Source organism: Tenrec ecaudatus, chromosome 13 (genome assembly GCF_050624435.1).
Source record: "Tenrec ecaudatus isolate mTenEca1 chromosome 13, mTenEca1.hap1, whole genome shotgun sequence".
Classification (NCBI taxonomy): Eukaryota; Metazoa; Chordata; class Mammalia; order Afrosoricida; family Tenrecidae; genus Tenrec; species Tenrec ecaudatus.
Genome location: NC_134542.1, coordinates 115,692,143 through 115,707,648, shown reverse-complemented (window position 1 = coordinate 115,707,648; position 15,506 = coordinate 115,692,143). Strand labels below are relative to the sequence as shown.

Sequence of the window (15,506 nt, the reverse complement as noted above, 5' to 3'; positions counted from 1 at the left end):
GCTTTTTTTTTGATTGAGGTTTTTATCTGTTTTACATTGTTATTCTTGTTAGTTTTTTTCTTTCTGTTGTTTGTTTTTTAATCTTTTTCTGTATATGAAATCCAGGAGAGGTAAATTTAGAGACAAAGTATCTGGTTTAATGGTTCCTTGAATGTGTGGTGGAGAAAATTGGGGGAAAATGAGTTGCTAATAGCAAGGAGTATAAGATTGAAGGAAATGTTCTAAAACTGATTGTGGTGATGATTGTACAACTCTTCTTGATGTGATTGAAATATTGGATTGTATGATATGTGAATTATATGCCCTAAAAGTGCTGGGAAAACAAAAAAACTAACTCAAAATAGGTTAAGTGTTTAACTATAAGTAAGAAGCTCTTAGAAGAAAACAAAGGAGAAAATTTTTACAATCTGTAGTAAGCAGTGTTATTTTAGATAGAACATCACAAGCATAAGTAGCAAAAGAAAAATTAAATTAGACTTCTTCAAAATCAAAAACGCTTGTGCTTCAAAGGACACCATTAGGAAAGTTAAAATGCAAACCACAGAATTGGGAAGAATACAGATATGTCTCTGATAAGGGACTTGTTCCTAGAATATATAAAGAACTCTTAGACCTCAAACCCATCTGTAGATAATGGAACATCCCCTAGCAGAAGGTTCACAAGGAAGGGATGAGTCAACTAGGGCGCAGTATAGCATTGTTGAAACATAGAATATTCCTGTTTCCTTGACGCTTCCTCAACCTCATGGCCCCAAACTTACCTTTTAGTTCTGGCTAGACCTGGAGTATGTATACTGGTACAGATAAGAGCTTATCACAGACACACACACACACAACACTCCCACCCTATGGAACAGAAGGAGGAGGGTAGGGGGAAGGTGGGGAGAGGAGAGGAGGAAGGGAGAACTGACTGCAATGATCGATGCAAAACCACACCGCCTTCCCACCAGAGGCAAGAACAACAGAAATCCTGAGGGAAGGGAGAACAATGGTCAGTGTAAGATATGAAAATAATAATAATTTATAATTTATCAAAGGGTCATGGATGGGGGAGGGGGGGAAAGAGGAGCTGATACCAAGAGCTCAGATAGAGGGTAGATGTTTATAAAATAATGATGGCAACATACTTGTATGTACCAATATGCTTGATACAATTGATGTATGAATTGTTATAAGAGCTGTAAGAGTCTCCAAGAAAATTATCTTTAAAAAAAACAACTCATAACTCAATAATAAACCAAACACCAGTTTAAAATTGGCAAGGCTAAGAATAAGCATTTCTTCATAGAAGAGATGCAAGTGACCTACGAGTACATGATAAAATGCCAAATATCATTAGTCATTAGAGAAATGCATATTACTTTAAAATCACTTTACACCAGTATGATAAGTAAACTGAAAAACTTAACAGACGTTTCTGAGATTGTGGAGAAATTAGAACCTTATACATTGTGGGTGGAATTCTTGAATGACCCACTTTAAGAATGCAACAGCTCCTCAAAATGTCAAACTGTATTTCCCAGCAATTCTACTCTTTGGTTCATAGTCAAGAGAATTGAAAATATATACACACAAAAAAATGGTTTGTGAATGTTCATAGCAACATTTTTTGTAATTCCTAGAAACTGGTAAGAATACCAATGTCGACTCACTCTCGCACTCACTCACTCACTGTCTTTCTCACTCACTCTCTCATTCACTCACTCACTCTCTCACTCACTCACTCACTCTCTCACTCACTCATTGTCTTACGCTCTCACTCACTCACTGTCTTACTCACTCACTATCTCACTCTCTGTCTCACTCTCTCACTCTCTCACTCACTCTCACTCTCTCACTCTCTCACTCACTCACTCTCTCACTCTCTCACTCACTCACTCTCTCACTCACTCACTCACTCTCTCACTCACTCAGTCTCACCCACCCACTCACTCACTCTCTCACTCACTCACTGTCATACTCTCACTCAGTCTCACTCACTCTCTCACTCTCTCACTCACTCACTCACTCACTCTCTCACTCACTCACTCACTCTCTCACTCACTCAGTCTCACCCACTCACTCACTCTCTCACTCACTCACTGTCATACTCTCACTCAGTCTCACTCACTCTCTCACTCTCTCACTCACTCACTCTCACTCACTCTCTCACAAAGAAGAAGAAAAGAATACCAATGTCCATTTGCTCATGAAAGGATAAACAAAAATTGGTATAGTTCATACAGTCGAATATGATTTGGCAGTAAAAGAAGTACATGTTATAGTATAGATGAACCTTGAAAACATACTGAATTATAAAAGGGTACATATATTTCATATGACCCCTTTTGTAGGCAAAGTCCAGAATAGAGCATTGCTTTGATGCTGACGGTAGACTAGTGGTTGCCAGTGGCTGGGATGCCGTGGGGGAATGGATGAGAGCTAATGAGTATTTTTGGAATGATGACAATATTCTTGAGTTCATAGTGATGATGGTAGTTCAACTCTGAATATACTGAAAACCGCTCCCTTGTATAAAAAGGGTAGGGTAAGTTTTATGTTATGTTACTTAGGTCTCAATAAAGATGTTACTAAAAAATAACAAAAGACCTGAGAGAGAGAAAAAAACCTTGATTTTTGCACAATTCTACTTCCTGTTTTTGCTAATCTTTAATCATAGTTTTTGAGAATAAATACATACCGGTGCAGATTCTGAATGGAACTTTGCGTTTTCACAGGGCTATTGCTAGAATTCAGTTCCGTCTTCCGGATGGCTCTTCCTTTACAAATCAGTTCCCTTCTGATGCTCCACTAGAGGAAGCAAGACAGTTTGCTGCACAGGTAAACATAGGTCTCGAGTTACATATTAAAGATAGATGTGTAGATTATTAAGCTATGGGAGGGGAAGTTTCAAGACAGAATATGAAGAGTGTGAAGAAATCAGGATTTATCCCCAGGAGGGAAGGAGAAGACATCTTTGAGGTGTTGTGGTGCATCTATGCACAAAAAGCTCGTAGTAAATGGAACTGAAAGATGAGCTTCTTGAAGCCCTCTCATGTATGAATAGAAGTAAAAATCACGAGAAACAAATGTAGTTAAGCCTTTCTATGTAGTCTTTTAGGGAAAGTGTAAAATAGCTTGCTAAGGTTCTGTAAGTTTCAGTAAGTCAGGATTGTGCAAGTGATGGTAATGCCTGCCCAGTGTAGGTAGGTTCCTGGAATTGGGATTATGTATATGGTACAGTTGACAGTGGACCAATTTATGCCTTAAGATGAGCTTAAAACAATTGAAATAAGTTACATATATGAAGAGAAGAAAGGTGTAATGTAAATTTTTAAATAAAAGGTAATTATAATGCAAATATTGACTGATAGACTCACCAAATGAGAGTAAAAGCCCTAATAACTGAATTGCAGCCATATATTTAAAGAGATTCATATAGATGTATAAATGTTTATGGGTTGTTGTTGTTTGTTTGTTTTCAATTTATTTAAATTTTTTATTCAATTTTAAGAATTCTCATTATTTACATTGTGGTCACTTTTGAGTTATAGAAGCTTTGAGAAATATAATTGGACTTTGATAGCTTTTCAACTTACATTTTCAAGTATAAAATGCTTTTGAACTTTGTACATTTGTGAACTTTAAAATTAAGATAATTTTAATTAAAACAGTCATTTGGAGTCATATGAATAATGTAACATTTTAAAAAGCCATCACTGTCAGAGTGTAACTTTTTTTGTTACATTACATTACAGACTGTTGGCAACACTTACGGGAATTTTTCGTTAGCCACCATGTTCCCCAGGAGAGAATTTACCAAAGAAGATTATAAAAAGAAGTTGCTGGATTTGGAACTTGCCCCAAGTGCTTCAGTGGTGCTGTTGCCAGTATGTATATACATGTATAGTTTTGGAATCCTGTTCTATTCTTGAGTATTTCTTGTAATTGTGGAAGGGAAATACAAAGGGGTTGTTCACATAAACAGTTTAATATTTTTCTAATATCACGTGCTTTATACAAGGGGGTACCAAAAAAACAGGAAAAAAACTGCTGGTCAGAGCTTTGGTAGTGTGCATTTTTCCCTGTAGGCAAGTATCTAGCAACTTGCTTTGCGTTAGTTACCTACTAGCGTCACCTGGGAAGGTTCTCTCTGGTCACAGTGATTTTTTTCATAGAAGCAGTATTGCTCGAACCTAGTTTTAATGTGATGACAAATTTAAGAGAATAGTGTGCAGCTGTGAAATTTTGTTGCCTGCTATGGAAAAATGCCACAGAAACTGTTGTGATATTGAACACAGCTTATAAGGACAGCGCTATGGGAGAAAACGCAAGTATACGAGTGTTTTTCTCATTTCAAAAAAGGTAAAATGCCCATGAGTGACAAACCTCATTTTGGATGTTCATCAACTTCCTGAACGGACGAAATTGTTGAAGTTCGTTCCACTAGGTCAGACTGTTAATGAAACTTTCTAATTAGAGGTTCTGAAAAGATAGCATAACAGTGTGCGACAAAAAAGACCTGATTTCTGGCTGAAGGGGAACAGGTTTTGCCACCACAACAATGCACCTGCTCACTCAGCCATCTCATTGTACCAGTTTTTGGCAAAAACAGCATGCCTCTTTTGCCCACGCATCTGAGTCACCTGACCTCACTCCATGCAACTTCTTTTTCTTTCTGCAAATAAAGGATGGACATTAAAAGACAGCAATTTAACGATGTAGAATAGGTGAAGAAAAAAAAAGATGTAAGGTGCTGTTAGTCATCAACCAGATGAGTTTGAAAAATGTTTCCAAGAATGGAAACACAGATTTGACAAATGTATTAAGTGTGGTAGAGAACACTTTGAAGGTGATAGATTGTTTTGTGAAAAAAATTAAATACATAGGTTTTGGGGATAAAATTCCACTTGGCAGGGGGTACCTCCTCATGTATTTGTGTCGCTAGTGTTATTTGTAAGACATTGGATAAATGGTTTAACTTTCATCTTGTTCTCCTTACCTATATATTTTATATATACCCATATCTCACTTAACCAAAATCCAGGTCAATATGTAAAATCCATGTTATGTGAATGAGGGGCCACACTGGCTTTGGTGCCTAGGTGTGTGTGTGTGTCTGAAGTTGCTCGCTGATCATCTATCTGTTTGGTGCACGTCTCAGAACAGATATGATGCAGCTGGTCGCGTTCCCCCCTACGTCCTTCCTACCACCTTCAAGCCTATAGGGGTTGGGACTTGCCTGCTTCCCCCTGCCCCACCCTGGGTGATGACCCCACTTACCTTCCATCTGCCCTAACCTCGTGCTACTTCCTTTCTCCACCTGCTCCCCCACTGCCGAGTCTCCTACTTACAACTCACAACCCACTGTTGCCCCATGCCCTCCTACCCCCAATCAAGACAGTGAGAACAAATGAGAAAAGGCAGGCACCTCATGACCAATCAGTTGCCATTCCTCATGTGAGCTGGTGCCACCAGGACCTATAGTACTTATTTGGGGTGGCCCATGGGGAATACCCCAGGCCCAACCACAGCTCTACGTGGGGCAGGGACCATTGGAGACATCACTGGAGAATTTTAAGTTTTGCATGCGGATTATAAGGCAATGAGAATGTTGATAATTGAGGAGTGTTTGTACGGAAAATGAACAGCAGGAAAGAATATCAGTATTTGTGTAATAATCCATGACAGTTATTTTTTATTGATGTAGGGATGTATTATTTACCAGAAGCTCTATTGGTGTAGTGGTTATGCATTTGGGCTGCTTACTGCAGGGTTAGTAGTTTGAAACCACCAGCTGCTCCTTGGGAGAAATACAAGGCTTTCTGCTTCTTTAGAGTTCCAGTGTCAGAAACACACAGAGGCAGTCATATAGAGTCACTATGAGTCGAATCTGTGGCAGTGAGTTTGAGTGTCCCATGTTTTTTTGTTTTGTTTTTAGATGCTTTTTTCTCCTTCAGATTTTAAAATTGTGGTTACTAACAAAAATTTCCATTCGAACCATTTAAATATGTTATCGTAAGATACATATAACAAAGCATATACCTTATAACCTATTTTTGTATATAACTCAGTGACATTGATTTTATCGAGAATGTTCTATGACTGTCATCACTCTTTGTGTCCAGAACTTTTCATTACCTGAAACAGAAGCTTTTCATCTTTAAGCCCATTTCCCTCTCTTCTAATCCACAACTCTGCTCTTAACTTACTAGACAGTTCATAGAAGGAGGGTTATGTGACTTTTTATGTCTAGCATGTTTCACAGAGCAAATGTTCAGCTGTGTTATATTTGTTATGGCTGAATAATATTCAGTTGTGTGTGTTTTCCACATTTTGTTTATCTTTTCATCTATTGATAGAATTAATTTAGGATGGTTCCACTTCCTGGTTAATGTGAATAATGCGACTATGAACATTAACCAGTTTAAAAACTGCTAACACAACAATGATGATACTGTCTAAAACACATTATTCCTATTTAATTCTCACAATGATGTTTTAATCTCTGATAAAGGGCAGGTGGCTCAGAAAGCTTAAATGATTTTTCCAAGGTCCCAACTTAAAGTGCCAGCACAGACTTGATAGCCCCATCCTGCACTGTTAGTCTCAGTAGACTAAGGAAACAAATTCATAAACATGCATATGTATAAGAGAGAGTTTTACATACAAGAGCAATTGAACCTTGAGAAAACAGCCCAGCCCAGTTCAGATCAAGTCCATATTAGCCCAGATGTCTGAGATCAATTTATAAAGTCCTCTTCAGACTCATGAATGTAGACAATCACAGGCCTGGGGTAGAAAGGCTTTGGATTCAGTGTCATTGGAAGCATCTCAGCACTGGTAGCAGGCTCTGCATCAGGGTGGGTCCATGTGTCTTGTCCGCTATGTCTCCCAGGGTGTGAGCAGAGAGTCTCCCACCTCCAAGGAGGAAATACCAGATTTCCCAGAATTCTCAGGAAAAGGCCATGCCCACACAGAAGCCTCTTTGGCTCTGATTTGAGTGACAGACTAGACTCCACCTCTTCACTCATAATCCTCTCAAATTGACAATCATATAACTACCACATGCACATTCTGGTTAGTGTAGTTTTCTGTACTCTAAACTGGAACCTCACACTTAAAACAGAATTTAATGTCACTAAGGTTTGAACCCTTTCCCTTTTTAATTAGACTCTTATGAGAGTTAATTATATTACAAATGTGTAATTTTCTTCAAAATAGCTGGTATATTTCTTGAGTGAGAACTAAAGATAGATTTATTTGGAACCTTGACTATGCTGTGATTGGGCTGGGATGGTTGGTCTTTATCGCGTCTGTTTCTTAACCTTGTAGGCAGGACGACCAACAGCATCCATGGCACACTCTTCTGGTGGAGACATTTGGACATGGCTGGGGACTGTACTGTACCCATTCCTGGCCATCTGGAGATTGATTAGCAACTTCCTGTTTAGTCACCCTCCTCCTGCACGGACATCTGTGAGAGCAGCAGCGTCCGAACCCTTAAACTCGGCATCATCCAGCAATTCAGAAAAAAGGTATTTGGTGTATTTCACCCATGTGCAAATAATAATTAGTGCCCAATATCACAAAGGCTCTGCCTTAATCAAAACAAAACTTTTGTTATGGCTATTTTGCTTTCTTTCTGCATATATCTTCCCTAATTCCTACTTTGAAAAGAGAAAATAACATGTTCTGAAACTTTTTCGTAGTCTCTCCTGGGAATCTCACAACCTAAAGTGTCTTAGTGCTCTTAACACCTCCATGGAAAGTCCTTTCTCTGCTATCAGTTTTGTTATTTCGGTGATTAAACTCCCTTTATCTCGTGACTATAGAGGCAGATTCCTCCTCGCCCCCCCCCCCCCCCAAAGTAGCTCTTTCTCTCGTGCTTGCCTTGCCTTGCTTTGCAGAGTAAATACTGCGTTCCATGAATATTCACAGTAATTCTTGCATAATTTCTGCAGAGGAACCATGGCATTCTGGATCATTTTAACTCTGGTGGTTCTTTGATGCGCTGCTGGCTGGCGGTCTTCTCTGGGCCATTTAGAGAGGGACTAAACTGAGGATCCTGGATAGTAATTGAAAATGGCACTACCTTCTGAGAGTGGTTTGGAAGCAGTCCCATTGTTGAGAAGGTCCTTTTGTTATTGCAGGTGACAAAGATCAGGGTGGTACTATAGATGATGCTTACCCCACCCCCCATTTTTTTAAGATTGTGCATATTTGAAAAAGATTAGCCCAAATTTTGAAGTGTTTTCCAGGAATGGGGAGATTATTTCCCCGTGTAATAATTAAATAATAGCAACGTTTATTTTAATATAGACCTATCACTATAAAATACTCTTTTTGGCTTTAAATAAGCATCGTACTCAATCTTCATCCCCATCTGATATGGTAAGTAATGAAATTGCCTACTTCTGCCTTGTCACCAGTGGGTCCGTAACCTTGTCTTATTGACCCTATAAGAGGGTTTATATATTGCAGTTGGTGGACTGACTTAGCCTCTTGGTTTTTTCTGTATGTGTTGCATAGGAAGACTGAGTACATCTACCCATATTAGATTCCTCAAGTGGGATTCATGGAACTGCTTTCTAGTCTTAGTGTGAAGCATTGACTGCTAAATAAATGTCAGCAGTTGGAACCCACTCAGAGTTTCCAAGGGGGAAAATCACTGGTGATTGGCTTCCATAGAGAGTCTAGCTAGGAGACCCTGGGATAGCCCTCTGTACCTAACAACCATCTTCAAACAGCATTCAAACGAGGCTATTGCTGGCCTATAGGGGGAAGCATTTTCAATTTCAATTATACAGGATAACCTCTATGGTTTGAAAACCTTTTTTAAATAAAGGAAAAAATGGGGTGGGGCAAATGATAACTGTATGCTGAAGAATGCGGTGGGGCTTTTGAATTACACTGTTATTTTTCCATTTGTTTCTATCTCCCCCTCTGGTATTAAAGGATTCTATTACTGGCTTAAGTTTCACTGTTGTCTGTTCCCATTTTCAGATGAGGAAGTCCTCTTTGTTCTTCATTATTTACAATTAAGCCATTCTTAAATATTATGAAAGAAAAAAACTGGCTAATTAGGGTTTAAGTGGAGCTCTAGGGTGCTGGGTAAGTTATGTTTTCGTGGGCATGTCAGTGGCATGATAATAAAGGAGAGATGAGTGAGCAAATGGTGTCAGTCTTTTAAAGCTTGGTAAGGCATTACACAACACAGGGAAATGGACAATGTGATTGGACTGCCTTGACTTAGAACACTGATGAAGTTAGTACTGCCAAAGACTAGTACAGTCTAGAACTGTTAGTAGATAAAATTATTTCCATGGACTTTGCCTACCTTAACCCAATACAAACATGTTGATTCTGACTCATACCATTCTGTAGGTCAGAGTAGAACTGCCCCCTATAGTTGCTAAGGTTGCAAACACCCCATCTTTCACTCTCCATGGCTGATGTGTTCAAACCAACACTCGTTGAGTTACAGCGGCTGAGTGCTTCTAACCACTGCACTCCCAGGACTCCTTGCCAGTCCTCAAGGGAGTGTGACGGAGAAGGCTTGGTATTCCTGCTGCTCGTGTCTACTGTACTCTGTCTTTCTGTTATTGCAGGGAACCAGTGAGAAAAAGAGTGCTGGAGAAACGTGGGGAAGACTTTAAAAAAGAGGGGAAGATATACAGACTGAGGGCGCAAGATGACGGCGAGGATGAAAACAACACTTGGAATGGAAATTCTACTCAACAGATGTAGTGCACCACGCACAGTATGTGCAATAATCGTTGTTTCTCGTAGGATTTAATTCAACTAAAATTGTACTGGAGAATTGGGACGGTTTTATGCGTTCCAACTGCTCTACAGTGTCTCTCGATTTCTACATAAGGGGTGGGTTAAAGTTGTTTGACTCAAAAAGTCAACAGTTAATATAACTACTAGCCCTTGCATATGGTAATCAACTGCTAGAAGCCCAGCAAAATCAAACAGTCTAATCATCTCCATCCGCTTTCTAATTCAGTATTTCTTACCCACGAGCCCTATGCTTTCAGATGACAGATTTGATTGTGAGCCGTTTGTCCCAGAACTCTTCAGGCTACACAACAAAGTAACTGGCCTATCTCAAAAATTCGACTCTGGAGTCAGAGCAGTTTCATGAGAAAATCAGATAATACTTTGCTTAACTTTTCTCTTCTGCTAATCAGCTGCAAGCAAAATCTTGTAGTTTTAATCTTAAACACTGAATAAAAGAATATTTTCTAAACACCAGAATGATCTAATATTTACTTAACTTTTTATCGTAGCATTTCTATGTTCAAAGCTTTGCTGAGGTAATAAGCTATTTTTCTTTTCCTCCACCTTGGACAGTAACCCTGGAAGTATCCCAAAACTGTAGCTGGCTGCCTTATCATAAAGATCACTGGAGGAGGATGTTTCAGGATGTTTCTGCCCCTCCTACATCCAGAGGCACCGTTTTGTTGGCAGAATGTCAGGTCTTTGTTCTCATCAGATGCGGAGCCACTGCTAGCCCACCACCTCCTTCTCTTGCCTCCGCACTAACGTAGGCACACTGCAAGCACTTGAAAGTACCTTTGGTTAACAGCAAAAAGTATAAAGATAGGCCTCTTATTTGTTAGATTAGGCTTACAGATTTTAAAGATATTCTTAATATGATTTATATGCTACTTAACAGTTTTTGATACTGGAGACTAGAAAATTAATAATCTTTTTAAAAGGGAGCAAACTTGACTTCTGTTTTTAGATTGGAAGACAGCACTCCTGAGTGAACATACTTTCTGAACACAGTGACTTGATTTTGTGTGACAAGATGACATTTTCCTGGACTGAATGGGCTAAGATTTTGGTTTTTCCCAGCTGTGAAATCACAGGGACATTTTAGAGCGGGACCAGTCACTGTTGTCGAGGAAAGAGTGAGATAGGTTTTGCTGTTGGCAAAAGTGGAAACTGGTACAGTCTTTCTAAAAACAGTATTTCCAAGAAAGCCTAAATTTTATCCTTTTTCACCCACCTTTTTCTAAGAAATGATCATAAATATAGACAAAGTTGAGGTTTAAACTTACTCATTAAGTATTACTTAAGAACTAGACACCGTTTACATGCCATCTGCAGAAATACTGCAGTAGTCGTTGGTGAGGAGAGATGGCACAGTGCAGGTAGTTCCTGACTTAACGGTGGGGCTGTATTCTGATGACTCCATCCTAAGTTGGTTCTGATGTAAGTTGGATACCTTTTTAATTTTTTAAGTTTTCATTTTTACGTTTTATTAACAGTATCTTCATAAATCTAACCTGCGAGTTAGCGTCTGAGAATTGCCCAGCAGCAAGTTCTGCACTGCAGCATTGTTATGTAGTACATATTTAGAATTACTATGTACAAAAAGTCTAGACCATTGTAAGTGCAGATCATCACAATTGCATTACGCCGTAAGTTGGGTGGGGACTACCGGTACTAAATCAGTTCAATTTAGCATCTGTTTATGGAGTCCTATTATGTGTTGGGAGGAAAAGCAGGACACGGAGCTGTGGGTACAGTACGACCTCAGCTTTGTAAACACATTTTATAAAGAGATAGGACTATATAATAACATATGTAAACTAAAAAGAGAACACACCAAAACTTAAACATTTGTTTGTGTGATTTTGGTTTTCTTTTTTGTGGTGTACATGTTTTCCTAACAATTTTCTGCTGAATCCATCACTTCGTTAATCAAAAAAGTGAGTTTGAAAAAGTAAATTATCCAGCAATCTCATTTAAATAAAGATTTGTCATTTTTAAAGTAAATATAGTAATATATGATTTTTTAAAAAGTAGGTATGACCCTACTAACCTTTATTAGAAATACATTTGCAAAAATATCAAGTACCTCAAAGTAAATTTGCTTTGATAAAACTAAAATATATCACAAATCTTAAGGAATTGTACATAAGAGGTTCACAATCTTTGAATGGGGAGGACCCCTTCTCAATTTTATATTTAAATAAAAGCATCCAGAGTAAAAACTTTAGAATAGCACAGAAGGCATAAAATGAAGACGATGCCTCCCTGCTTGCATCTTACAGCCTCCATGTTCTTCCCCAGAGACACCCCTAACAGATTCTTGTGTAATACTCAGACATTTTTTATGCATAGATAAGCAAATATGTATTCTTTATTTTTGAAATAAATGGGATCATATTATGTGTGCCCTGCATCTTGCTTATTTACAATCTTGCTTATTCACAATCTTGAGGATCTTTCTCATCAACACATAGCTACCTCACATTAATGGCTACACAGCATTCTGCTTTAGGAATGCACCCCAAATATGCAGTTCTCTGGTGGCAGACATTAAGGTTATTAGCAGTTTTTTGTTTGGTTTTGCTTTTCTATTACAAACATTGCTACATGAACATCCCCGGGGAGTTACCTTCTTGTTGTGAAAATATACCCATAGGATACATTTGTCTAATTAGTTTGCAGTTTGGATTTTTAAAGATGTGGCTCAATTGTCGCCTCCAAAGTATGTATGAATTTACACTCCCACCAACAGTGTAAAAGAACATCAGTCCCCCCTCACCCTTTGCCAATACTGTTTTTCTTTTTCATTGTCAACGTGATGGGTGAAAAAATTGTATGCATTTTATACTCATTGTGCTTATCATGAATGAACGTTATCTTTTAATACTGGTCATTTCTATTTTCTGAGAACTACTTGTTTGTATTTTTTGCCAACTTTTTTTTTGGTGTGCTGTTCATCATTTTCTTATTGATTTATAAGAATTCCATGTATATGAAGAAGATTACCCCTTTGTCTAGAAAATGCTGTAAATTGTTCCCGTGTATCTTCTGATGATGAATATGTTCATGGTACTTTCCCCACAGTATCTATGGAGTCAAATTTGTTAGTGCTTTTTTCTTAATGGCTTCTGGGTCTTGAGTCTTGCTTTTATCGTTCCCATTTCAAAATTTAACAAACAAGCAAACAAAAATCACCCATCTATCATAGTATTCTCATGTTTCATTTTTTACATTGAATTTAGTATCTGACTCAAGAAAGGATCTGACTCCCGTCCCACACCCATGACTGATAGCCTCCAGTTAACCTGTTGCCATAACCTTCATTCCCATATGTAGGTGGATCTGTACCTTGGTCTTCTTTCCCTTTGTTGATAACTGTACTACCATAACTGCTGAAATAATGAACTTCATAATATGTTTTAATAATCTACCACTACCCTATTCCCCGAGCTATCTTGGCTACTTGCAAACATTAATATGTGAAACTTTACATTACTTTGTTTTCCAAAAAAAGTCTGTTGCCTGCAAGGCAGCTCTGTCTCATGGTGATGTAATAGAATGAAGTGTTGCCCAATTTTACACCATCTGAGAGACATTTGATACGTTTGAGCCCAGTTTCTTCAACTACAATTGTTACTGAGTTACATGGGATTTTGAGATTAATATAGGTTTAATTGACAGCTGATGATAGTGAGTCTTTATGTCCAAGAAAATGCCTTTAATGCAAGTTGTTAACCCTATCCCTACCTTGTCATTATATATTGATGGAGAGAACTGTTAGGATCCAACGCAGTGGAATATTTTAATAGGAATATGGTGTAGACGTAACAGTTCAAGGAAGGGTTTCTTAAGAAACAGAAAATGTCAAGCAGACCACGTTTTGAAAAATAGCCACACAAAAAATCTTTATTAAAAAGATATTCTCCCAGATAGAAACAATACATGGATCAAATTAGTTTGTTAAAGTGTCATACCAAAACTCTCAATTGCACATGCAAGGACAGTGTGTTTTCAGGTCCTGTTGCTACTATGGATGTCCTCGTGAAGAGATACACACACACACACACACACAATTAGCAAGTGTGCTTCCTTACATTCTGTCTGCAAAATATGCTTACCAAACAGTGATCCTTGGCCTCCAGATACTGATAGCAGGCTAACCCGCAAACAATTCTGGAATAAAGTGGTCAAGCTGTAAGGAGGGATATCTACTAACCAAGTACAAGTAGGATCTACCTGGGGAGGAATACAGAGAAGTTCATAAGAAACTGAGGTGTGGGGAGTTGCATACAAAAATGGTACATTGTTCAAGCTCAGAGTTGCATGGATCTTCAGAAGAAATGGCACTGTAGGCAGAAGAAATAACATTTGCAAAGACAATATGATACGGGACCTTCATGCAATTCAGAATAACTAGCGATTGGGAGAAGGGAAGAGAAGGAATGTCAAATGATGTGGGCTTTGTGAACCAAGCGTGGGTCCTGAGAAATTGTCCAATAGTGGAGAGCCAAGCAGGGTATCAAAGTGATGAGGTAGGAAGAGGAAAATCCCCAGGTTATTTTAGGTGCTGTAGCCTCTCTAAGGAGTCCTGATGGCCAAGTGGGCTAAGAACTGGGCTGCTGCCTAACCGTCATAACATACGTGCTCTAAAACGCCAGCCGCTCTGCAGGAGGAGCCGGATCGCCCCAGAAGCCCTATGCAACAGCAGTTCTACTCTGGATTAGAATCGACTCACTCACTCACTGCCCTCCAGTCGACTCCAGCTCACAGCATAGAACTGCCCTGGTGCGTTTCTGAGACTTTTGACTCACTCTGTAGGGAAGTAGACAACCAGGTCTTTCTCCGTGGTGCTGCTGGTGGATTTGAACTTCTGACCTTGCAGTTAGCAACCTTCACCCCAAGAAATATAAAGCAGAATGCTTTGGTCTAATGGGAGAGCTAAGTACACGCTCTAAAGGGCTGTGTGACTTCATAACTTCCCTTGTGTCTAATTTCTCAAGGAGACAATCTTTGGAGACACACTGTGGTTCACATGACCGTCTTTATTTTCAGAGAAACAGGATGTGTAAAGTTCTGTCAGGGGGTAACATTGATCTTGGAGGGGATTTCTTACTTAAAAACTGCTTTGGCCTTTACCTTTAAAGGCTCTGTAAACCCCAGCAACTCAACCCAGTTAAATGACTCACAGAACCACTGGACTAGTATCTACGTTTTCACTCACAGAACCCCCAGAAGGCTATTCATCAGAACAGGGATGAGATGCATGCATACCTTGTAATCAGGGACACAGAATCCTTTAAGATCCAAGTAGTCTCTAACAACATAGAAGACTTTTACAAAATCAAGTGTGGGCAGCTAAGATCTTCAGGATTTTGTGGGCAGCCTGCTTCATAGAACTTGTGGAGACGGGTCAGAAAGAGAAATGACTCAATTCTTGTTGGCTTGGCTGTGTGTTCTCTTGCTTGGAGCGCTTGCAGTATTTGTATGAAAGAAATATTATGGTACAGACTCCAAGAAGCAGAAGAGCAAAGAGTACATACAAAGCGGTCTGTGCTTCTGCTGTAGCTAGTGCTAGCCCCAGGAACCAAACATTCACCTCTCCCACAGGGCTGACGGTGGGAACTGCACCTAGGGGAAGACAACAAACAAAAGGTGGCATGCGTACCAGTACTGATTTAGCCCTGAGTCTAAAGTAACCTGCATGGAACGAAAAAGAGCAAACCCATTCCATCAAGGCC

General features: G+C 39.1%; 2 protein-coding genes across 2 annotated transcripts in view; one reads left to right on the top strand and one right to left on the bottom strand.

Annotated features, from left to right (window-relative positions):
- Positions 1-12,978, top strand: part of UBXN4 (UBX domain protein 4) — a 49,718-nt gene extending 36,740 nt beyond the window's left edge. The window contains exons 10-13 of the mRNA XM_075530038.1: positions 2,718-2,820; positions 3,738-3,869; positions 7,315-7,517; positions 9,591-12,978. Of these exons, the coding sequence (XP_075386153.1) occupies positions 2,718-2,820; positions 3,738-3,869; positions 7,315-7,517; positions 9,591-9,729 (577 nt within the window). The 3' untranslated portion in view covers positions 9,730-12,978. The remainder of the gene's footprint in view (positions 1-2,717; positions 2,821-3,737; positions 3,870-7,314; positions 7,518-9,590) is intronic.
- Positions 12,979-15,178: 2,200 nt separating this feature from the next.
- LCT (lactase) overlaps positions 15,179-15,506 on the bottom strand; it is a 76,771-nt gene continuing 76,443 nt past the window's right edge. Inside the window, exon 17 of the mRNA XM_075530037.1 lies at positions 15,179-15,396. Within this exon, the coding sequence (XP_075386152.1) occupies positions 15,179-15,396 (218 nt within the window). The remainder of the gene's footprint in view (positions 15,397-15,506) is intronic.